This window comes from Miniopterus natalensis, chromosome 10, assembly GCF_054644295.1.
Source record: "Miniopterus natalensis isolate mMinNat1 chromosome 10, mMinNat1.hap1, whole genome shotgun sequence".
Taxonomy (NCBI): Eukaryota; Metazoa; Chordata; class Mammalia; order Chiroptera; family Miniopteridae; genus Miniopterus; species Miniopterus natalensis.
This window is the reverse complement of record NC_142090.1, coordinates 46,852,720-46,878,933: the sequence shown is the minus strand read 5'-3', so window position 1 is coordinate 46,878,933 and position 26,214 is coordinate 46,852,720. Positions and strand designations below refer to the sequence as shown.

The 26,214-nt window shown below is 37.7% G+C and overlaps 1 protein-coding gene across 1 annotated transcript in view; it reads left to right on the top strand.

Annotated features, from left to right (window-relative positions):
* GSAP (gamma-secretase activating protein) overlaps positions 1–26,214 on the top strand; it is a 103,426-nt gene that overhangs the window by 14,427 nt on the left and 62,785 nt on the right. The window contains exons 6-12 of the mRNA XM_087821404.1: positions 8,044–8,132; positions 11,351–11,423; positions 12,853–12,902; positions 16,512–16,616; positions 16,864–16,923; positions 17,857–17,900; positions 19,040–19,125. Of these exons, the coding sequence (XP_087677530.1) occupies positions 8,044–8,132; positions 11,351–11,423; positions 12,853–12,902; positions 16,512–16,616; positions 16,864–16,923; positions 17,857–17,900; positions 19,040–19,125 (507 nt within the window). The remainder of the gene's footprint in view (positions 1–8,043; positions 8,133–11,350; positions 11,424–12,852; positions 12,903–16,511; positions 16,617–16,863; positions 16,924–17,856; positions 17,901–19,039; positions 19,126–26,214) is intronic.

The window sequence follows — 26,214 nt, the reverse complement described above, 5'->3', positions numbered from 1 at the left end:
TGATCATAGACGCTAAGATCCTCAACAAAATATTAGCAAATCGGATCCAGCAATATATTAAAAAGATCACACACCATGACCAAGTGGGATTTATTCCAGGGATGCAAGGCTGGTACAATATTCGCAAATCAATAAAGGTAATATAACACATAAACAAATTGAAAGACAAAAATCACATGATCATATGAATAGATGCAGAAAAAAGCATTTGATAAAATCCAATACCCATTTTTGATAAAAACTCTCAGCAAAGTGGGAATAGAAGGATCATACTTCAACATAATAAAGGCCATATGTGACAAACCTACAGCCAACATCATATTCAATGGGCAAAAACTAAAACCATTTCCCCTAAGAACAGGAACAAGACAGGGGTGTCCACTTTCACCACTCTTATTCAACATAGTACTGGAATTCCTAGCCACAGTGATCAAGATGAGAAGAAAACATAAAAGGCATCCAAATTGGAAAGGAGGAAACAAAACTGTCATGATTTCCAGATGACATGATATTGTACATAGAGAATCCTAAAGACTCCATCAGAAAACTACTAGGTTTAATAAATGAATTCAGCAAGGTAGCAGGATACAAAATTAACACCCAGAAATTGATGGCATTTTTATACACCAATAATGAACTCTCAGAAACAGAAACTAAAAAAACAATCCCATTTACCATTGCAACTAAAAAAATAAGATACCTAGGAATAAACTTAACCAAAGATGTAAAAGACCTTTACTCAGAAAACTACAGGACACTGAAAAAAGAAATAGAGGAAGATATAAACAAATGGAAAAATATACCCTGTTCATGGATTAGAAGAATTAACATCATTAAAATGTCCATACTACCCAAAGCAGTCTATAAATTCAATGCAATCCCTATTAAAATACCAACAGCACATTTCACAGGTCTAGAAAAAACACTTTGAAAATTTACCTGGAACCAAAAAACACCCCGAATAGCCACAGCAATCTTGAGAAAGAAGAACAAAGTTGGAAGGATCACAATACCAGATATCAAGTTATACTACAAAGCCACTGTAATCAAAACAGCCTGGTACTGGCGCAAGAACAGACATATGGATCAGTGGAACAGAACAGAGAACCCAGAAATAAACACACTGCTTTATGTTCAATTAATATTTGACAAAGGAGGCAAGAACATACAATGGAGTAAAGACAGTCTTTTCAATAAATGGTATTGGAAAAATTGGATAGATACATGCAAAAAAATAAAACTGGACCACCAACTTACACCATACACAAAAGTAAATTCAAAATGGTTAGAAGACTTAAATGTAAGGCATGAAACCATAAAAATCCTAGAGGAAAACATAGGCAGTAAAATCTCAGACATCTCTCATAGCAATATGTTTGCTGATATATCTCCTAGGGCAAGAGAAACTAAGGAGAAAATAAACAAATGGGACTGCATCAAAATTAAAAGCTTCTTCACAGCTAAGGAAACCATCAACAAAACAAAAAGGGAGCCCACTGTATGGGAGAACATATTTGCCAATGACACATTGGATAAAGGGTTAATATCCAAAATATATAAGGAACTTATACAACTTAATAAAAGGAAGACAAACAATCCAATTAAAAAATGGGCAAAGGACCTAAATAGACACTTCTCCAAAGAGGACATACAAATGGCTAAGAGACATATGAAAAAATGCTCAGCATGACTAATCATTGGAGAGATGCAAATTAAAACCACAATGAGGTGTCACTTCACAACTGTCAGAATGGCTCCCATCAACAAGTCAACAAACTACAAGTGCTGGCGAGGGTGTGGAGAAAAGGGGAACCCTAGTACACTGCTGGTGGGAATGCAGACTGGTGCACCCAATATGGAAAGCAGTATGGAGGTTCCTCAAAAGATTAAAAATTGACCTGCCGTTTGACCCAGTGATCCCACTTCTAGGAATATATCCTAAGGAACACCAATCGCAAAGAACTTATGTACCCCTATATTCATAGCAGCGCAATTCACAATAGCTAAGATTTGGAAACAGCCCAAGTGCCCATCAGTAGATAAGTGGATAAAAAAAGCTGTGGCACATTTACACCATGGAGTACTATGCAGCCATGAAGAGGAAGGACGTTTTGGCCTTTGGCACAGCATGGAGGGAGCTAGAGAGTATTATGCTAAGTGAAATGAGCCAGTCGGAGAAGGACAAGTACCAAATGATCTCGCTAATATGTGGAATATAATAAACAAAATAAACTGATGAACAAAGTGGATCCAGTGACATAGAAGCTTGGAACAAACTGAGGGATCTCAGAGGGAAGGTGGGGAGGGAGGTGTGGGTGGGGAGAGATTAATTAGGGAACTTGTATGTTTATGGGCAAGGCCCATGGACATGGACATTGGTGTGGGGAGGGGTGGGGGTGGGATGGATGTGGGGTGGAGGGGGTTAGTGGAGTTTAAAGGGGGACATCTGTAATGGTCTCAACAATAAAGATAAAGAAAAAAAAGGCAATTAGCACCTTCAAACAAAACACTGAGGACACACTAGAACCTCATGGTCAGAAGCTTGGTAAAGGGTTGGTAAAATCTTGATATTCCTTTAAGAATACCATTAAAAAATTTGATTAACTATTGACCAACACATATTGCATTATGAATAGTCTACCAATTCTAAATATAAAATCAATTCTACTCATTTGCTAAGGCCCACTTCGTAGTTTATTATCTATGTGATACCTGCCCTCTCCACTATCCTTTTGACATTCTATAACATCCACCTATCTGTTCAGAACTCAATAATTATTGAGTGCCTGCAGTGGGTTAGGCAGTATGTGTTGTGCTGGGGATAAAATGGTTTGCAAAGAGGTGTGGCAATTGGCCTCAGGGTGAGTTATAGGGACTAGTGGTGGGAGGGGGTGCCCCATTGAGCATGTGCCCCATCTTCAAAGGAAGCCCAGTGGGACCAGCTTTTCAATTTATCATGAGAAGTATGCCCTGACCAGGTGGTTCAGTTGGTTGGAGCATTGTTCCATACACCAAAAGGTTGTGGGTTCGATTCCCAGTCAGGGCACATACCTGGGTTGTGGGTTTGATCCCCGGCTGGGGTGAGTGCAGGAGGCAACTGAGTGATGTTTCTCTTCTGCCCCTCCTCTCTCGAAGTATGGACATTGATATAAAAATTTTATTTTTAAACGTTGGCTCAAATACTTTTTAAAATTTTCCTCAGGCAATGATAACCACCTCATTTGCTAAGGGTGTGGCTGGGTCTAGCCTGTATACTACCATTTTTCAACCTCTGGTCTAGTGGATCTCATTTTAATCTCTTACTATTCCAATCCTGCAGTGTGTTCCATCTGTTCTGTTTATTTGGCACTTAAACTCCTTTAGTTAACATAGTTCCCACTCAGATGTGTTTTCCTGCATTTGCATGTGATGGGAAAAGCCTTTTACATACTTTCCACATGAGGCTTATGAGGCAGTCCTGGGCTTCCACAGAGCCAGCTTAGAGAGTGTCAAGTCTGGGTAGGACCTTCTCAGGGACCTCAGCAGAAGAGTTTCTGGGAGATGTTAGTGAGCAGGATGTGTTCTCTGAAATCTCATGTATATTACTCATCCAGCCTTCCCTCCTGCCATGTCACACTGAGGACCACAGTAGTCCTCTTCCTTCTTCTGTGCCATGTCCTGCTCTTAGTATTCTCTGCTTTTCTTAGAATGGGGTGCAATGCTCACTTCAAAAGTAATGGAACTGAGTGAGCTTAAGTGAAATAAGATATTGGTGTCCTGACCTTTAAAACAAGGGTATGGACAAAATCAGGATGTGACCTTGATTTCCTGGCTAATAAACTCCTTTACCAAGAAGAGAAAGGCTCAGCTGCTTGTATTCTTCCCATTCACGAGGCTGGATTAGATCCCCACACCTCCTAGTTCTTGAGACTTATTCCTTTTAGCCTTAGAAATTATTATGCTGGTAAACCCATTAGTAACTATAATCTTTACATGGTGTTTACCATCTATGCCTGATTGCCATGCAGAACAAAGGCAATTACTTATATTATAAAATGTACTTTCAGACCAACTTTACTGTAAGTTTTGTTTGATTACAACATTAAATCCTATACATGTATGTTTACTCAGTTTTGGAGGTTTAATGCAAGTGAGATTGGATGCAACCTCTAGTGAGATTATCTGATTGCTTCTTTAAAAATATTAGAATGAACATTGTTAGTTATTGGATACCTCACACTTTATCTTCTTGGCTCACCTTTTATGCCAGCCTTGCAGTGAGAACCAGCTCTGTCCAATTGCCATTTGACAGACAGTGCCTCACCTCAGCTGCTTTACCTACTTCTTGCTTTTTTGCTCAGAGCCCTTGGGAAAATCTGTTTACTACCCACGTATGCATCACCTGGGAGTATGTTTGGAAAGGATTCCCAATAGTGTAAGCCATGGTCACTGAGGAAAAGGGAGGTGAAGGATAGATAGTCCCCCTTTCCATCACTAAAGTGGATAATTCTGAGGTGCATTCGATGCAACTCAAGACCCAAGGTGGTCACTAACTTGATAATGCCCCTGTTACTGGCATCTTCTCCCTGGTTCAGGCTCTCCTCACTCCCTCATGATAGCTCCTCATGACTAAAGTGATTCTGCTCCCTGAGATAACTTCTTGTCTTAAGTTTGGGTTTCCCGCCTGGCTGGGTGTGGCTCAGCGGCTGAGCTTCGACCTGGGATCCAGGCCATCAGGGTTTGATTCCTGGTCAGGGCACATGCCCGGGTTGTGGGCTTGATCAATGACTCTCTCATCATTGATGCTTCTATCTCTCTCTCTCTCCCTTTCCTTTCCTCTCTCTGGAATCAATAAAGATATATTTAAAAAAAAAAAAAAAGTTTGGGTTTCCCCATGAGTAACGGCTAAGGCGAGTATTCATTTATTTGGGGGAGGATCCTAGCAAACACTATTAGAGGAGTATTTAAGCAGAGATCCAAAAGAAGGGAGGAAGCAAGTGTGTGGCCATGGGGAAAGTACAGCTAGCACAAAGGCCCTGGGGCCAGAGTGTACTTGATAGACTTGCTGTTCAAGGATAGTGAGGAGTCAGTGAAGCTAGAGTGGAAGGAACAAGGGACTGAGGACATAGGAGTACAGGGGTGATGTGCAGACAGATGGTGCAGACCTTTAGGAGGCTTTTGTTCAGTTGAGACTTCAGAAATGATATCACCAGAGAGCACTAGAGGATCTATTATAATGTTTTGTCCTTTGAATAAGTATTTTGAAAAGGCTTATTTTATCTGTCCATGACTGACTTGGTAAGCCATTTGATTATAATATGTAGTTGGCCTCAAGGTGTTATTTAACACTCTGTTGTTTATAATGAGATTTGTTTCCATTGCAAATGAGACAAACTATAACATCTTTCATATGAAAGGTAGGTTTCCTTAGTCCACACAGTTTACAACACAGTTTTTTATCAACAGTGCTTATCGTCTTGGCTGTGGCCATGCCAGTATTGTTTTATTTAGAAAATGACCCACCATAGGAAGCCAGGCCCAGCTGTCCCCTTCCCCTGCCCCTGTGGAATTCATTAACTCCAGTGCACAGGGATCTCCACTGGGCAGCAGTTGCAGTGACCACATGTGTTGGGCCCCACTGCCACTGAAATCTCCAGAGCCCCCAAGTACACTGCAGACAGTTAAGTGCTGCAGGCACTCCATTTATGTGCTCTAATAATCAGAGCTTCTTCATAACCAAGCCCAAATGGACTTTTCCAACCTTGTCACCATTTCTCAACATGTGCCTTCACCTGCATTAGACCAGCTTCTTTTGCCCACTCTCCACCCTTTCCATGCCATACCTATTCCTGTGCTTTTTTCTAAAATTTTTATTCAATTTTTTAAATTAAAAAAAAAAATCACCCGTTTCTCCCACCCCTCTACCCTCCCTTTCTTGCAACCACCAGTCTATTATATGTATCTGTGAGCTGGTTTTTCATATATGCATATGGATTTGAATTCCACATGTAATAGAGATCAGATGGCTTTTGTCTTTCTCTGACTTTTTTTACTTAGCATAATGCCCTCGAGGTTTATCCTTGCTGTTGCTTTTGATCCTGCCCTTTTTGCTTCCTGGATCTTCATATCCTGCCCAGCCCTGTCTTTCCCTTCAGTGATGCCCTGCCAGTCTCCACTGATATTTGGATAACTGTTGTCTCTAGAATCTTAATTCAGAGTGCTTCCTGTTACACTATGAAAGCACATGGTATGCTATTGAGAGAAATTCCCTTTTGCAGGATTACCGTTATCATTATGCTAATTGTATTAGTTACATATCTCTCTGATGCTCTAAAGAAGGGCAATATTAGTGTAGGAAGATGGTTTCTGCCCTTGAATATCCTCCCTTCAAGGCAAGTTAATTTAGCTGATAGCTGGTTATCTCATTTGGGTACAAAATCACTGTAAAAAAGGCCAAATATAAGCTGATTCCTCATTTTACAGTGAGAAGATTCCCTTGCCTATCCCTAGAAAGGTGTTTTTTTTCCCCAATTAAAATTTCTTTAGAGCAAGAAATAAAATAGTCAAATGCCAGCTGTACTACTTAATGTTAATTTAGTTATACACATTTAAAATAACTAAAATAATATCAGGAAGTTGCTTTCTCATTTTCACATTAAAATTTAAAAAAAAATTTTTAAATTATACTTGACCTCATTCTCACATTTCATAGAATATTTCTATTCTATTTTTCATCACAGGTATCTTGACACCAATGTCTATCTTATTCCTGGAGCCATTTTTTGAATCATCAGGCAAATTCCTAAAGCACCTCGACTTTATCTCTATCCCATTTATTAGAAATACAGCCCTTTTGAATCGGTGTATGATCTTGGATTTAAATATGTTTTTATTGATTTTTTTTTTAAAGAGAGAGAAAGGGGGGTGGGTCAGAGAGAGGGAAACATCCACCTGAGAGAGAAACATCAATTAGTTGCCTCCCTCAGGTGCCCCAACAGGGATTGAACCCACAACCTGGGTATGTGCTTTGACTGGGGAATTGAACTGGTTACCTTTCAGGGCATGGGACGATGCTCGACCAACAGAGCCACACTGGCCAGGGCAGGATTTTTATTCTAAACTACAAGTACCTCTTGACAAACAACATTTGCACTTGTTCTGTTGTTGTATTTGTGATCCCACCTAATTATTCACTGCCTTGATTTATAAGTAATCTTTAAAGGCACATTTACAGAGATGTCCAGTCTTCGCAATTATGAAGACTATCCTAGAAATTATTTTACACTCTTTACCTTTTTAAAAATTTAAATGAAGCAATGCTTTCAGGTTACTTTCTTAAATAGTTAAAACTGGTTTGGATTCAATTCCAGGCTGCTGTGCCATCTCCAAATTGTGCATTGTCATTCAAAATGATGTCATTGAAAAGTACCAGAGAATAGTAGAGTCTTTATAAGGCAACTCCTTTTGAGGTTTAATCTTGGGGGAAGGGGAATTTTGGCCTAAATTTGGATATCTGTGATAATCCCGTTATAGCCTGTGTCCTAGGACTTCCTGCTAATTGCTATCTTTGATAACATTTGCTCGAATGTGACACTAAGGAAATAAGTGGGTGTTTATCAGAGCAGCTCTGCCACGTTCCTGAGGGAAGCCAAGGCTGTGTCCTACTGATGGGCACTGTGAACTGGAACATGCTCATGCATCAGGAGTATCTTTATATTTCCATATACAAACAACCTTTGCCATCATGCTGCAGAATTAGAGTGACACTGAAGTGAGTTGTGTTATTTAGACGTAGAAGCTGAGAGGGCCGGTGAAGCTGTGCTAAAAGTGGCTGAGGAAATGGAGGAATTTGTTCCTTACTCCGTGGGCATCGACTTCTCTGTTATGATGTTTTCTGTATCTATTTAGTGTTTTAAGAAATGTCAAAGTAAATTTTAAGAAAATTACTTTTCTCTGTGTAATACAATAGGCGGCGCATTTACATTTTCCAAGTTCAAATCTATATGGAGAAAATAATGAATGATTTTCTGGTCTTTATTTCTCAAAGCCTCCTTTACTTTGTAGGATCAAAGTGCTTAACTCTGTTGGTAGAAATCCACCCGGTTAACAATGTGAAGGTTCTAAAAGCAGTGGATAGCTATATTTGGGTTCAGGTAAGTGAGCGTGTCATTTAGCACTTATCTCATTAATCAAAAGGAATGAACCTAGAGACAAAGGTGTTTACAAAGTGCTTTCACACACATTATCACATTTTATCCTCAAAGCACTCTGATAAATGGTAAGGCAGGAATTACCAGCTCTTCCTTTGCAAACATGGAAATCTTTAAAACTCAAACCTAGTTCCTCTGTCTCTATTATATCATGGTTTGTCTGATAGTAAAGTAAGGTTTTACATGATAAAATATTGAATATCAAAACATATTTAGGGTAAGTTTAAAATACTTTATTTAATGTATTCATATAGTTTACAGATCAAATATCTATGTTTAAATGACTTAATCCCATAATTTATCAACTCCAGGAACTGATGCAGAAGCACTGTATGTGTAATGCAGGTAGACTAGATATAGTCAGTCCTCATTACTTGCACATTCTGAATTTAACAATTCTACTAGTTGCTAAAATTTATTTGTGACCCCAAGTCAATACTCATGGAGCTTTCACAGTCATTTGCAGACATGTTGTAAGTGGTGAAAAATTTGTTACCCAATGCACACATTTCTAGCTGAGGTGGAGCAAGGTGACACTGACTTCTTGATTCACTTCTCATACTGTAAACAAGTGTTATTTTTGTGTTCTATTTAGTGCCATGATTTTTTTAAATTTGGGTGCTTTTTGTTAGTGATTTCACTGTTTAAAATGTCCCCCAAGCATATTGCTGAAGTGCCGTCTAGTGTTCCTAAGTGCAAGAAAGCTGTGATGTACTTTAGTTAGATAAGCTTCATTCAGGCATAAGTTATAGTGCTGTTGACTGTGAGTTCAAGGTTAATATAGTAAATAAGGCGTCTTTAAACAGAAACACACATTAAACAAAGTTATATATTAATTTGTTGACAAAAATGTTGTGACTAGAGGAATCTATCCTAGTACCTCCCCTAGGAGCAATGGTGAGTATTCAGTATACACTGTTCATGACTTTATAGAATATACCAACCACACATACTTGCTCATGCAGTGTCACAGCACAGTTTCCTTGTGTCACATGAAGTATCTGCCTCTTGCCCTCCCCCCACCCCCCCAGCCTGGAGCCTATGATCTCCCTCTTGCAATGTGTGTTAGCAAAGGGGATTGTCTGTCATCTGCTCCTCCACTGTCAACAGTCCTTCCAGTTGTACATTTTCACCACCACTCCTGGCTTCACTGCGGGCCGCTGCTCGCTTTCAGACAGGGCCTGGCTGGAGCTCCTGAGCTGCATCTCCCCTCCCCCAGGAAGCCATGCTGTTTACACTGTCACCAGTGCAGGGGTAACTGTGGGACAGAGCACACTTCCCTTCCTTCCTCTCCCCTTTAGAGAAACATCTTTCACTGTCCACTGAATTTGGTCTTGTCTTTTCATTTGTCTCCCTCCTTCTTATCAAAACATCCATGGTGGTCACCAGTAGCACATTTCCCTCAGCATACATGCACTGTCTTGACCTCCTTCACAAAGGAACTTCATTCAGCAGAACAGTAGTGGGTGGGGTTTAGATGCTAACCAGGTGCCCTTTGAGATTCCCTATCAGCATGAGGTGCATCTTCCAAATAGTTCCAGTGGATAATTTGACACCTATCTGCACCCCTATGGTGCAAACTTCCCAATGAAATAGCCAGAGCTCTGTATTTGTGAAGATAAATATTTCCCTAAAATCTATATTGATTCCTACTCACCCTGAAAAAACCCCCACAAAAAAACCCTTGCTGTGTCTGAAGCCTATTTATATTCTGATTTCTAGACCTTGCTCTAGCATTTGCTGCATAATAGAAAGAAAAACAGCCACCACCTAAATGGGACTTTTAAAATCATGTTCTCACTGATTGCCACACAAAGACCAGGCAAAGGTTTGGAACCTCATAGCACCTTAGTCCCCTGTCATAACCCCCCCTCCCCTGTGGCAATGCCCGGGCCCCAGGGGAGGCCACTTCATCTTTTGTAGGAGCATTGTTTTGTTTTGCTCTTTCGTTATCTATATGTTGTCACTCATCTTGGCTTCTCCTCAACCCCAGTACTCAAAGTATCCTGCTTGATGTGCCCATTTCACAAATCAGGAGATAATAATTTCTATATTATTTTCATAGCTGAATTCTGTATTTGCTATCTATTTTATAATTTCGAGGCTATTGCTATGAAGAATAGTATATAGTTAATGTTTTGTTTTTCAGTTCTAAAAGAGATATCTGACTACAAATAATTTTTTAAATTGACCAATTCTATTTCTAATTTGTCATTATGAAAAGTTAGGACACCAGGTAATATATTTTGTCAAAAATTTTTCTAGTCTGAGGAGAGGCTGCTAGCTATAACAAAGGGGCATAAAAGGTTATGTTGTTTCATTATGCTTTCAAGTTTGGAGGGAAAATGCAAAATTCACTGGTGGATCTTATGTAGTAAGCTTTCATGTTACAAGATGAACCTGCTGATTTATAGTTACCCTTTTGATGATGAAAGAATTAAGTCACTGGAGTCATCCCCTGACCAGTGTTCCCTCATATCACAGCAGAGAGCATCAGGCAGTGGGTTTCTGGCTGCCTGCTTGTCTCACATGGAAGAGAACAGAGGAAGAGGAATGGGGTTGGATCAACCTTTCTTCCCAGGGGCAGTGATTCTATGCTTTGAAGCTTTTAAGTCCTCCACCACATGCCATACTGTGACTCACTGTCCTTTCTTGGAAAGTCCCTGGCTATGTTGTGCTTTGTCTCTTGGATCTGAGACTTGAAGTTGTAATGGAAAGTATGTTTACTTAGCTCTCAAATTAAATACTAGGGTTTAGTTGCCCAACCAATGTATTGATCGCTCTTATTTTGTGCATGTGAGATAGAACTTTCTGTACAAATGTTGTTACATTGTTTCTGATTGGCTTTAGAATCACATATTTGAAATAGGAAGCACCATGCCTAGAAATAGCTTACTCTTTAGCCTTACTGTTTAAATGGATTATGTTGGACCTTCGGTCACTTTCCCCCTGGAAAGCTGAGCTCCTAAAAGTGTTCCATTTTCCTGCTTGCTTCCATCTGTAACGTGTGCATGCCTAAATGTGTGACTCACCTAGACTGCTCTGTGGTTCCCAGTCCCTTATATGGTATGTAGTAATGTAGTGATCAAATAGAACTTTTGAAATACTAGTTGTGTAAACAAGGTAGTTGCTTATGGTTTTGATTAATTTCCTTTTTGTAGTTCCTCTACCCACATGTTGACAACAGTCATCCTCTTCCAGAGAACCATCTGTTACTGATTTCAGAAGAGAAATGTAAGTGCATCTTTAGGTGGTATACGGGGACTTCATGAGTGGCACATCTCCTAATGAAGTATGGGATGTGACTGAATCTTCTAGAGGTCTACTCACCAGTGCTGAGGGTCTGCTGATGATGCCTATTTGAGATCCAGGACTCCTGTGGAAGGGCTTTTCATTTGGTCCCCACTTCTTGTTCCCCCAGACTCTGCTCTGTTTCCTCATCCTGGGAATGATGGGCTCCTGCTTATTTGGATTTCCAGTTTTGTCACATGGAGGAAGTTTGTAGAACAGTTATGCAGGTCATTTTTGCCTTCTTTAGTCGATCCTTGTTTAGGATGTCTGTCACAGTGGATAACGGTGATATAAGGAGAAAGGCTTAGATGGAGAGAGGGGAAGGCATTAGAAGCTAGAAGAATTTCATGGCAGAACTTAAGGACACATGCTAACTTGGTCAAATCCAGGTATAGAAAAATAAGATTGGAACATCCTTTAATGATGTTTTCAAGTTGGGGGATGGAAGGAGAAAGGACAAAATGCACTGGTGGATCTTATCTAATAAGTCATCTTTCATGTTATAAGATGAAACTGCTGATTTATAACTGGAAAAACAAACCTGAGGGTTGTGTTTAGTTCCTATGCTCTTGCCTAACTGTCTCACTTTTTTTGTAACTAGAACTGGCAGAAGGTAAGTATGATGAACGAATCTAAATTGTTTACTGAGAGACCAGCTGGCGTGGCTCAGCTACTGAGCACTGACCTATGATCCAGGAGATCGTGGTTCGATTCCCAGGAGGGGTACTTGCCTAGGTTTTGTGCTCCATCTCCCATACGGGGTGTGCAAGAAGCAGCCGATCAGTGACTCTCTCATCATTGACATTTTTATCTCTCCCCCTCTCTTCCTCTCTTTCTGAAATCAATAAAAATATTTTTAAAATAAATAAATAGTTTACTGAGAGAAAGGAATCATCTACAAATTGACCCAAAATGTTTGGTTTTGTTAATGGGAAATTGATCCCTATAAAAATGCCTCCCCCAGATATCTTGTATGAATTTTCTACCTGATATTTTCATATAAACATGTTTGGTATTTGGAAACTGAAGGTAAACCCTGATAAATGAGCCCTTGTCAGCTGCACATAAGACTGATGGTATAGGGGAGGCAAAAGCTTGTTGAGGGAATTCAGGAGCAGAAAGGTTAAATGCATATATTGTTGATATTGAGGAGCAGAGTAAATGCTGGACTTGAAACAGACTGTAAAGAGGGGTTGAAGAAAGGTGGGTTGTGTTTTGAACCTTTATTGTGAGATTGCTGTCTGAAATATCTTTCGGCCAGTTATTTAATCTCCATTTTTTATAAAAAAATTATTCACAACAGTTAGGTGAAAAAAGTACTCATGTTTTTTATGAAGGTTAAATTATCTTTCTGTTGTTTCTTTGTTTAAAGATATTGAACAGTTTCATATCCAAGTCATCCAAGAAAATGGAAATAGAGAGGTAAATATTTAAAATTTCTTTTGCTTCCGAGTTTTCCCCCCACAAAAAGTGACATTTCTAGACTGTTAAAGATAGGTTAATGTACCCCGGCTGGTATGACCTCAGTTGGTGGAGCATTGTCCTGTGCACTGAAAGGGCACATACCCAGGTTGTGGGTTCCATTCCCCATACGATTGATGTTTCTCTCTCTTCCTCTCCCTCTAAAATCAATAAAAACCATAAAAAATAATGTTATAGAAACAATACTTTCTTTATTTGCTGTCTTTCAAATTATATTGCTGTTGTAAAATGTGAACTAATATAAGCTATATAAAGGGTTTAAATGTTCCCTTTACCTCTTTCTCAGCCTCCGGTCTCAGTCTCCTGAGATAACAATAATGACAGCCTTGTGTGACTCTTTTCACGCTTTTACCTTGCTTGGGTGAACGTATACAAGGATTCAGTTGTTTTTACCAAAATAGAATCATAACATATAAATTTGCTGCTTTTGTTTTTGCTTTTTACTTAGTATACCAGGGGTATCCCTATAGGTTACTAAATAAAGATATAACTTTTTTTCTCTAATTTTTATACATAGATACATATACATACATATATAATAAATGGGATCATAACATATATGCTGGGATTTTATATAGTTTAATTTTCTTTCCTCTTTTTTGCTTGTTTTCCACTTCTCCCTCACCTTTTCACCTTTAACTTTTGTTCACAACCTTGTATGTGTCCTTTCACACTTTTCTCTATACGTGTATTGTCTATCATCCTCACTCCTGACACACCCAAGGGTTTGTTTATTGTTCACTCCTTATTCACCTTTGTGGAATTACCTAAAAGTCAATAGAATACTTCCAATTATTCTCTTTAGAAGTACGTAACAGTCCCTGAAATGAATGTACATAGTTTTCAACCATTCTCCCATAGATGACCATTTACTTGATTACCATTTTTTATTTTATTATTTTATTTTATATTTGCATTAGAGATAGCCTCAAACATTTTTGTGTCTATAGCTTTACATATTTGGTACACATATCTCTTGGGGATAAATCCTCAGGGATGGATAATTGGGTTGATGTTTAATACATTTCAATAGATTTTTACCAGAATGCTTTTCAAAAAAATTGTAACAATTTGCAGTTTTACAAGCAAAGTATAACAAAACCCTTTTTCTATCCATACTGCTAATAGGGTGTATTTGTCTTTTTTAAAAAAATTCCAATTTGATGGGTGTAAGTTGATATCATTATTATTTTAGTTTGCATTTCTCTTAATATTAGTGAGTTTGAGCATCTACTCTGCTTATTGGCTATTTGAACTTTTCTAAAAATTGCTTATATTCTTGTCTATTTTTCCACGGGGTTGTCTTTTTCTTAACAAATTGTATGAGATAGTAATATCATTGATATTTAAAATGATTTCCTTTGCCCGGCCGAGCATGGCTCAGCGGTTGAGCATCGACCTGGGATCTAGGTAGTTGGGGTTCGATTCTTGGTCAGGGCACATGCCTGGGTTGCGGGCTCAATCCCCAGTCAGGGGCGTGCAGGAGGCACCCGATCAATGACTCTCTCATCATTGATGTTTCTATCTCTCACTCTCCCTCTCCCTTCCTCTCTCTGAAATCAATAAAGATGTATTTAAAAAAAAAGATTTCCTTCAGTGTCTAAATAGTCTGTATCCAAATAGTTTTTGCCTGAAGATTTTAATGTTATATGAAGAAAATTGAAATGGAAAATGCATTTATTAATATATATCTACTATTGATTGCCTCATATCAAGAGGCTGGGCTAGAATATGACCATGTGTAGTTAGAAGAACATGTGTGGCTAGAGCTCTGGGCCACCAGTGGCTAAGTGGATGGGAGGGTGAGATCAGGGTCAGTAGTCAGAGAAGGGTCAGGTCAGAGAGGAAAGAACAAAATAGGATCCCAAAGCCAATGATGAGAATTTAGGGGAGAGATTTAAATAAACAAGTAGGGATCAGAAACTGGAAATGGGCATAGACACAGGACTGGCTTGTTGGAAGAGGGTTTGGGAGCCAAGAAAACACTGCAGAGAGAGTGAGGGAGGGACACCTTTCAGCAGCCCAGAAAGGGTTCTCCTTGCCAAGACAGTGCAGACTCAGCATTCCTTTTTCCATGTGTGCTCTACTGTGAGAGGCACTTTTGCCCTCATTCATCTTTTCTTTTAAAAAATGCTCTTACTGATTTTTAGAGAGAGAGGAAGGGAGAGAGAGATAGAAACATTGATTGGTTGCCTCCTGCAGCCTGCAACCTGGGCATGTGCTCTGACTGGGAATTGAACTGGCAACCTCTTGGTGCATGGGTTGATGCTCAACCACTTAGCCACATTGGCCAGGCTTATCCTCATTCTTAAAGGCTTACACAACACCTTGAGGCAGTGTGCAGTTTCATGAACTTCTCACAATATTCCTGCATGATAGAGGTGGTATTATACTTATCCCAGTTTTTACAGAAAAAAACACAACCAAGACTCAGAGGTGGTGTGACGTAGCTCTAGAGATGTAACTCTGGGTTGCCACACTCCAGTGATGAGGTTCTTATCAGTATATACCTTTATCTGGAAGAGTTCCCAAATCTCCCCCAACCTAACACATTTCAGGAAAATGGAAACAAGATGGGTTTCCAAGGTTTAGAGACAGACAGGCCCTCTTGGATCTTTTCTCCAGCATCACTTTCCTCTAGCCTAAGTGTAATGGACATCGTCGGCAAGCCAGAGACCGAGGTGCATGATTCTGCGTGCCCTGTGCCTCCCTCAAGGTCCAAGTTAGCCTCAGTTGTGAAATCTTTATTAGGATTAGAGAGTGTTTAGGGATGAAAATGAACCATTCTGATGTTCCCCTTTTTCCTCATTTCTTCTACCTCAGCCTGTCCACATTCTTTACTCGTCTGTCCCATTATAGATTACTTTTGCTACATAAGCATTTTGAGGGAAGTGAATACTTAATTCCTTGTATTAAACTTGTAATATCTTTGGCAATTTACACACCTTATCTGATTTTTCTTCTTTTGAATAAGCATCCCTTGAGTACTGTTACGTCCTAGAAACAAGGCATTGAAAATATGAAGGTGTTATAGAAGAGTGCATACTCACTGGGGAGACTTAGAGTATTAATTAAAATGTAACTGTAATAGAAGTGTGCCAAAGTGCCACAGGAATACCAAGGTGGGGAGCTTTGCCTTTGTCTTGGGCCCAAACTTTTCCTTGGCATCCCAGCCTCTGTGAAGGCCTCGTCTGCAGAGACCTGAGTGGGTTATGTCCAGAATAGGAAGCTCTGAGTCTTCTGTTAATCTATCTATTGATTTGTGGTGGGCGTGGCTTTGCCTTCAACACCACCAGTCTGTCTGTTAAACCAGGAATAGAGGAAAATAGTATATTACAAAGTGTTTGGGAAGAGTAAGTAATGAAATGATGCCTTAAATCTTTTCTGAAAAGACTTTCCATATGTATGTGTTGGGGGGCGGCTGCTGAAAATAAACTGTGGAAATGTTTACACATATTATTCAGATAAAATATGAAAATTAATAATGAATTCCAGATCTTTTATCTTTTAAAATAGTTACTTATTTCTAAAATCTTTTTGCCTCTTTAGGTGATTAAAAATTATGGCCATCTCCCAAGAGAGAGAGTAGCAGAGGATTTTGTTTGGGCTCAGTGGGATATGGCAGAGCAGAGATTATACTACATTGACCTGAAGGTAAAAACTAGCCCACTGGCCCTCCTTTTTATAGGTACGATTGAATTTCACATTATTATTATTGTAATTTATTAATCGCTGCATGTTCATTAATGGTTTATTAAAAATAATGAAAAGGTTTTCATTATTGTTTGCTTCTTGACTGCTTCTCTCTTGCACACATGTGTGCATTTTTTTTTTTTTTTAAACTAGTGTTTCTGTTGATTTTGGGGGCGTAAAATGTCATTTATTCTGTTTTCTCTTTTAGAAATCAAGGAGTACCTTAAAATGCATCCAGTTTTGTGCTGATGAGAACTTTAACCTAATGGTAAGTCCAGAAAATAATTGGGCTAGAGGAAATTTTTTAACATGTTGCTGCCCCCTTTTTAACATGTTGCTGCCCCCTGTTACCATAAGCAGCTATTTAGTACTCCTGATGTCCTGTTAGTTGTGTGAGCAAGTAAAATAGTTCTTGCCATCTCAAGGCTTCAGCACTGTGACAATTGCAATTAATATAAACAGAAAATTTCTGCTAGCTGAATGCCTCACATTAAAGAAACAAGTATAAGAGTGGGGTTAGTAGAAGGTAATAGGTGTGTTCTATAGTAAGTAGCTTTAAGTGGTTATAAGTCATTGATGCCAAAGGATTTGTGAGGTTGGAGGATTTGAGAATAAGGTCAGTGAGAGGGTATAGTTTAGTAAAAACCTAGCATTACTCCTGAAAAAAGCTATTTGAAATGCTAGCTTTGGGGTGAAGAGTCATAAATATTTTTATCTGTAACAGGCAGTACTTTATTGTTCTTCCTAACCATGACCAATATTGGTGTCTAGATTGGTATCATACCATTATAAGAATTTCACTTACTCCTCCTGCCCCCTCCTCTTTTTTGACTCATCCACTCTCTTGCTAAGACATACAGTTCTTCCCTCCTTATGTGGTCTTCTGTGTCTTGTAAAAGTTTACTCCTTCCAATTGGTTTGTTATACAATATGTTTATGATATTCAAATCTGAAACAAAGTTTGCAAGGATTAGCCATTTGAGAAATAAATGTATGTGAAGCTTGTGATTATATGTAAACTCCAGAATATTCCTGATGGACTTTCTGTGCTGTGTATCTGCAGAATAACCTTTGAAGGCAATGATGGTTAACTGGGCCTTTCATCGTTAAGCAAGAACAGTGTTGTCAGGCTTGCTCTGGTCTTCAGAACTATTGTCACTTAATGTCATTTTTTGTTTGTTTTCTCCTGACTTTTTGACAGTTTGAAGCACCTTTGGACATATCATTAAGTGACTCAGGATTTAAGTAAGTATTCAAAGATTTCTATTAATTTTCATAGACACTGGTGGGCAGATTGATTGTATTTATATCTAATCTATGGTATACAGATAAAAGGATAATTTGATATTCTGTGTGTGTGTGTGTGTGTGTGTGTGTATGTCTTCTTTTATACTTTTGTTCTCTATAGGGAATAGAAACAGCTTTATCAAGCATGAACACAGGGTTTTTCCATGTAAAGCCAATCACATTGATTTTTGTAGCTGTTTATTTTCTGTAGGGTGTCTCCACCTATTTTGATCTACAGAAGTGCTCTTCTCCCTGTGATTCAATAAAGGGGTCAATGAGCCTGAAAGAGCTACATTTTGAATCAAACATCAAAACCCTTTTCTTGTAGTTATCAAAGAGGAAGTCAGAGGTCAATCCACTTGTAGCTCAGCTAAATCTGTTGCTTTATTTAAAAAAGGTGAGTTTTTCCCCCAGACTATTTTAGTAAAAACATGAAACACTTTTGAAAAACTAGATACAAGGCCATCAGTGCACAGAAAAAGAAAAGTCTTGAATTAGAGAACTGATAATCCCAAACTATTCAGTGTTTTACTAGCTTTATTTCATCATATATAAACATTCACTTGTGCTTATTTTGAGACATGCAGTCCTCTAAATCAGGAAAAAAAGGAAGTTGAAAGTAATTTTTTTCTCTGACCACATCATTTATGTTTCATGTATATTTAAAAAAAACCCCAAAAAACTGTTTTAGCCCTGGCTAGTTTGGCTCAGTGCTTAGAGTGTTGGCCCATGAACTGAGGGGATTTGGGTTGAGTTTTGGCCAAGGGCACATACCTTGGTTACAGGCTCCATCCCTGGCCTGGTTGGGGCTTGTGCAGGGAGGCAACCAATTGATGTGTCTATCTCACTTTGATGTTTCTCTCTCCCCACCCCCCTTCTACTCACCGGAGGATATTTTTTCTCAGTGGAAAAAATATCCTTGGGTGAGGATTAAAAAAAATTTACTGTTTTTTGGAATTTTTAAACAAAAAAGAGTATGTACTTAAATTTTCAGGGACATGTTTCTATTTCTATAGGTATATTTTAGTGGTTACTATCTTTTATGAGGGAACTTATTTTTAAATGCATTCAAAATTTCTTGTCTTTTATGTTCTTAGACTTGTCAACTTTGGATGTGGTTATCTTCAAGACCAAGAGAAGTTACCCAAATGCCTGACTCTGTGTGTTTTTACCAACCGTACAGGTAGAACCAGGGTTGCATTTATCAATTTGTTCAACTATACTTGAGTTCTATACAAAATTTAGTCATTGTTTAGTTGTATGGGTCTTGAAAATGAAATATAATAGCCACATTTTCCCATAAGTGATCATATAGATTTTTATATACCCAATTATCTTCTCCACTGTAATTTTGTACACCTGCTATCTATGTAAAAGAAGCCACAGTCAGCAAGGTTATTGTTCTAATAGTTATTTTTGTATTATTGTTCTAACATAGGGGATGGATTCACATTTAATAAGTCTACATTTTCTCTCTTGCTCTATCTTTTAACAAATGGCACAGTGGTGGGGATGCTTTTTGCATTAGGCTGACTGATGTGTTTGGGTTCTAAACCTATATACTTAGCTGCTTTAAGAACCATGCTATAACCTACTGAGCTAATAAAAGCTTGACATAAAGTTGTTAGTGTACAGTCTTGTGTCTCTTAACACTTGTGTATTGTAGATAGAGAAAATAAAAAGGGGAAAAAGAATACCTGAAAATGAGAGAGAAGTATGATTACATGAACAAATTTGGTGGAAAATCTCATTAACCTCAACAATCATCTAAATAGTCAACTCTAATAACTAAATCTAATAGCCATTTTTAATATTGCAACTTGAGTGGACATTTACCATGTGAGTTAAGTAGTACTTGGACTAAAATTGTTTTCCTTTAAAGCCAAATTATGTAGTATTTATTCTTTAGGCTGACAAGCACTTTCTGTATGCTAGGTATCGGGGATACAATGATTAGTAAAAATGACCTAGTCTTTATTAATATAGAGGATGCTATTGGTGTGGATTTTTTGACTTTGAATAAGTGCAGTTATAGTTTTTAAAAAGAATCATGATAGATATTATGAATGAGAATAATAGGAAGCTGTGAGAGCATATAATGGAGGTTTAATGGAAGATACTAGTATCTTCAAGTATGTTCCAGTTTGGCCAGTCCACCTCTGTTTCTCCTTCTCTCCAAGACATCCCATCCTGTTCTGTTTTAGTCCTGAAAATTGCTCCCTTTCCCATTCACTCCTTCATAATTCATCACATGTTTTTTCCTGTCCATCTCATCTGCCTCAGCCATATGAATTCCTCTATAAACCAGTCTTGGGGAATTTAGGGAAGGAAGTGATATTTCACTTAAAATTTGAAGGATGTATATGAACTATAGAGAGAGCAAAGGGGAGAGGAGAGTATTGTCAGAGGAAGCTGAAGAGGTAGGCAGGGAACAAATGAGGTAAGGCCTTGCAGACCATGGAAAGATTTTAGATTTCATTCTAAGAGTCATGAGAAGTCATTAAAGGGTTTTTGTTCTTATTATGATATTTTATTTTAAGAATGCTCAAGCATACAAAAAAATTCAAGATTATAACGAATACCCATGTGCGTTTTACTTAAATAGTTGTATCATTTATGAATAAAGCATTAAGAATGCTTTATCATTCTCCCCACATATAGGTACTATCTTCTTCCTTTTGGCAAAATCTTTTAAAATTAGGTTGTAGCCCTGGCCGGTGTTGCTAAGTGCTCAGAGTGTCAGCCTGCGCACTGAAGTGTCGCAGATTCAATTCCCAGTCAAGGGCATATACCTGGGTTGAACGTGCGGGAGGCAACCAATCGATGTGTCTCTCTCACATCGATGTTCCTCTCTCTCCCTCCCTTCCACTCTCTTTAAAAATCAATGGAAGAAATATCCTTAAGTGAGAATTAACAAAAAAAATAAAATAAAATTTAAGTTGTAGGCATCATGATGATTTTTATCACTAAGTAATTCAGCATGTATCTCCTTAGGTTAAGGATACTCTTTTATATAACCTCAGTTCCATTATCACTGAAAGAAATTAATTATAAACTATTTTATATTCAGATTTCCATAATTATTTCAAAATATGTGTATATGTATATATGTGTATGCATCTAAATAGAGTAAATATGTGTATATATGTATATGACTTTTTTTTTTTTGATCCTCACTCGAGGATATTTTTCCATTGCTTTTCAGAGGGAGTGGAAGGGAGAGAGAGAGAGAAAGAGAGAGAGAGAGAAACATCGATATGAGAGAGACACATTGATTGGTTGCCTCCTGCACGAGCCCTGACAGAAGCCAAGCCTGCAGCTGAGGTACGTTCCCTTGGCTGGAATGGAACCTGGGACCCTTCAGTCCATGGGCCGACCCTCTCACCACTGAGCCAAACCAGCTAGGGCTATGTGTATGACTTATAAAGTCAGGATCCCATCAAGATTTGTGCATTACCTTTGGTTATGTCTTTGCAGTCTCTTTTTTTCTTTTCAAAACATTGACATTTTGAAGAGTTCAGGCCATTTGTCTCGTAGAATGCCCTATATTCTGAATTTGTCTAAGTGTTTTCTTGTGGAATTATTTAACATTTTCCTTTATCCCCTACATTTCCTATAAATTGGAATGTAGTCCTAAAGGCATTGTTAGATTTAGGTTAAACATTTTTGGTAAGATCACTTGATGACATTGTGAACTTTATTTGTACCAGATCAGGAGGCATATAATGTCAGAATGTCCTAATATTAGTGATGCTACGTTTGGCGTTTGGTTAAGTGCTAACCAGTCTATTTTCCTTGTAAAGGTACATTTTAAACTTTGTATTAGTAATCTGTAAGCTGATGCTTTGGCATCATGTGACTATCCTATTCCTTAACAACTTCTCACTCATCAGTTTTAGGATTCATTGGTGCTCCTTCACGGAAGTGTTTTAAGTGGGCAGTGATATGATTGCATATGTAGTTTTAAAAGATCACCGTGGCTTCTGTTGGAAGAATGAGTTGGAGGAGGCAAGAAAAAGAACAGGGAGATGAGCAGTTAGGGTGAGGTTGTAGTGCTCATCCTACATTTGAGAAGAAGGTGCTTAAACTAGGATGGGCAGTAGAGGCAGAGAATTAGATGGATTTGAGATGCATTTTGGAGATGGAACTGAAAAGACTTGCTATAAATTAGATGGAGAGGAGTGGTTTTCAGATTTCTGGCATTGGCAAATAGGTGAACAGAGTGCCGTTTACTCACCTAAACAATTATTTTAGGCTTTTATTCTATGAAGATTTTATTCCTTTTGATTTTATTCCCATAGGAATGTCTCATGAATAGTAGCAGCTATAATTGATAAATGGGCTATCTATGACATATCTGACTTAATAAAATGTCATGTTTACTTGGCATGAGATGGAAGTCTGTTTTTCCTTTCTCAGCAGTGTCTGGGAGAGCAGAAAATGAGACTTGCTCTTCACAGTCAGCTTTGAAATAGAAAACATAAGCCTGTTTCAAATGGGATGCTTCCAGATTTAATCTGAAACATGACAGAGAAGCAACTTTTTGGTTTTTGACTAATAAGTTATCAGTTCATGTATTTTCCAAATTCCTTTTTTTCATGATATAATTTTATATTTAGAAAACAAAAAATGTTTACTTTTATTATTATAAAATATTTAAGTCATGCAAAAAACTATAACGATAATATAAAAAAATAACCATGTATACATTACTAATTTAAGAATTAAGGGCAACAAATATAGTTGACACTCTCTGCCCTGTGAACCCAATCACTTCCCAGAAGTGGCAGTTTTCTTACTCCTGTTTATTATCCTCCAGGCCCTTTTTTGAAAGTTTTGAATTATATGTCCTGACACAAAATATTCTGTTGTCTCATATGTTTTCAAACTATTTAAATGGCATTATACAGTATGTAGTTTTCTGCAGCTTGTTTTTATTGCTCTCATTATTATGCTTTTAGATTTATTAATGTTGTTTCATGCAGCTCTGGTTCGTTCATTTTGATTGATGAATAGTATCAAATAGTATTCACTGTTTGCATCCATCACAGTTCATGTATCTGCTCCTCTGCTGATGAACACTTGTTATTTAGGAAGGAGAATTACTAGCAATTGCTACCGTGAAGATTTTTAGAGTGTATCTGGGTGCACATATATGATAGTGAAATTGTAGGGTTCTAGGGCGTGCATATCTTCAAATTTCTGTTATTTTGATAAATTGCTTTCTACAGTGGTTGTACAACTTTCCCCTTCCCTACACCAAGCAATTTATGACAGTCTCTGTTGCCTGACATCCTCTATTACTTTCAAAATTTTAGTCTGATGGTTGTGAAATGGGATCTCATAATAAGTTGTCAGTTAATGTATTTCCCAAATTACTTTTTAAAAATGATTTTTTACCTTTGTGGTTAAACAAAGAAACAAACAAAAAACAATTTCAGTGAAGTAGAAATGGAGAAGGGAACAACTAGTCTAATCCCTACATAACTCCCTCTATAATAGCTTTGTTTTCCAGAAAACATGGTTCATGAAAGGAATGCCGATAGGCTCTGGGCCGTATGCAAACTCAACTTCTTTTAACTATTTACATCAATGATGATGCTATAATAATATTTGATGTTCACTTGTCACATATTCATCATTGGGAGCTACTTTGCCCTTTTACCATTACTTCTAACATTTTGGAAAACCTTTGTCCTGAATCTACTGCCCTAAGGAATGAAATCCGAGAACTTGCGAGGAATTAGAGATTGAAGCCTGGTTGATGAGTTGCTCCCCAGAGTTGATGGTGGGCAAGAGTGTGGCTGCTGTTGTCCGGCCACATATGTTCTAAGATTGTGAGTTCATGTAGATTTTTCTAATAAGTCTTCTACTGTAGAAGGGTAAATCAGAAACTCCCTAAAGCATTAAAGGAAAGAAAATATTCTCATTCCTTTCCTGGCTGATAGTCAACCTTGAAGCTGTGATGAGAGCACTTTCATGTGTTCTAAGTCATTGGCTGTAATTCTTTTTTGTGCACCACCTACTGGGAGGTAGTGAGGGGTGAAAAGTGTAAATTCTCCTTCCTGTAAGAGCTGCTCTTCACAAGTTCCCAGAATGAGGCCTGTGTTTTAGCATTTTGTAGAACCTTTTACAATGATATAATTTCCCTTGGAAAACTTTGTCCGTATAGCTTTTATTGTCCAAATGGTTTCCCAAAGGCTAGCCAACTTTGAGATGTTATCTTTATCACTGATGAATATTTGTTAAACATCTCTGGATACACCATTAAGAGCATGCTTTGTTTTTTCAAATTGTGACTTCCCCAACTTGTAAATAGCAGCAAAATTATTCTGAAATAGTAATAATAGCAGCTAACCTTTATCTCACTTAATTCTCACATAATAACCATATGAAGTAGGGTCTATATTTTGTTTATTTACAGATGAGGAAACTGAGGCTTAGATAATTTAATTAATTTGCCTCAGGCAAATTTAAAAATATTGATACCTTGGTCTCACCCCTAGAGATTCTGATTTAGTTGACTTAAGGTGGAGCCTGGGTAACTGTGAGCCCAGGTAAGTTTAATATACTTTAGGGTTTAGAACAAATGCTCCAGAGCTGTGTTGTCCAATATGGTGGTCATTAGCCACATATGGCTAAAATTTAAGTTAATTAAAATTAAATAAAATAAAAAAGAAGCTCCTAAGTCACACTAGCCACATTTATTTACTTATTTTAATTTATCTTTATTGTTGAAAGTATTACAGTCGTCCCCTCTTTTTTCCCCATTGACCCCCTCCACCCTCTCCTACCCCCTTCCCAGGCCTTCACCACACTATTGTCTGTGTCCTTGGGTTATGCATATATGCATATAAATTCTTTGGTTAACCTCTCCCCATCCACCCACCCATCCCTGCCTTCCCTCTGCGATTTGTCAGCCTGTTTCATGATTTCATGTCTCTAGATCTATTTTGTTTGTCAGTTTATTTTGTTCATTAGATTTTACATATAAGTGAGATCATGTGATACTTGTGATACATGTGGCTACAGGCTACTGTATTGGACAGCACAGATGTAGAACATTTACATTTTCAAAGAAAATTCTATGACTGGGGTAGCTTTGTAGTGCCTGTGCATACCCCATTTCACCTTGCTGTTTGTTTGTTTTTTCTTTCCCCTTTTGGGATTGCGTGGGGGGGGGGAACTAAGCCACAACCTATTTGGAAATATTTGCTTATGAGATCTGAGTATGGCTCTCAGTGTATGTAATTAAGTACATTTGTTCATTCTCTTTAGGATGGTGTGTGGGGAATTTTGCTAGAATGGAGGTTGTGATCTTCCTTATATCCTGATACAAACATTTCATGTTTATTCCTCATGATGGATTTCTAAATAAATTATTACTGGGTAAATAGTGTGACTATATTTAATCCTCCATAAAACTGTTTTTCAGAGAGATTGTAGCAATTCACTCTTTCACTACTATTATTTGAGAATGTTCTTTCTACTGTTCCTTTGACAGAATTATCATTTTTAAAACTTGGCTAATTTGAAAGGGAAAATATGGTGCCTTGTTTTAATTTTTATTTCTTTGTTATTAGAGAGGCTGAAGTTTTAACTATGTTGATTAAAAATTTCTTTCTCCTTGTGATCACGGAACATAAAAGGACAGGATAAACCAGTCGTTTTTTGCTGGTAGTATGTTTACTCTATGAAAGTAATTAAAGTGCTACTTGGAACTTTTGTAACTCTTATAATTATTATTTTTGTTTATGCTTTAGTATAGCATTACTTTTATTCTTAGTGAGTCTGCTGTAATTTTAAAGAAAAGTTATATCATTGTTTACTCAGTAACCATAACAGTAATTTCATATCTAACAGAATTGTTATTATTTTTACCTGATAAAGTTATTCTTTTTTATTTTTTGTTTAAGATATTGCAATAAATTGTACTTCTAACAATATATTGCAGTCATTAAAAATAGTCATAAATGATATATATCATAAGAGAATGCTTATAATAATCCTTAAAATAACCTTTTTAGGGGAAATGGACTTTTTTTCCCTACCATGATCTTACATAAAGGAACTAGTGGAGTTCATGGAGGAAATAGTGTAATTTACTGAAATAGAGTAATGATTGAATTTACACAGCAAGTTAAATATTAGCTTGGGGACTAGAACCCAAGTTTCCAGACTCTTCGTCAAGTTCCTTTCCACCTGGGAAATCTCCTATTTCAGTTAATCACATAAACATTAGCATTAGAACAAAGTATCAGTTTAAACATAA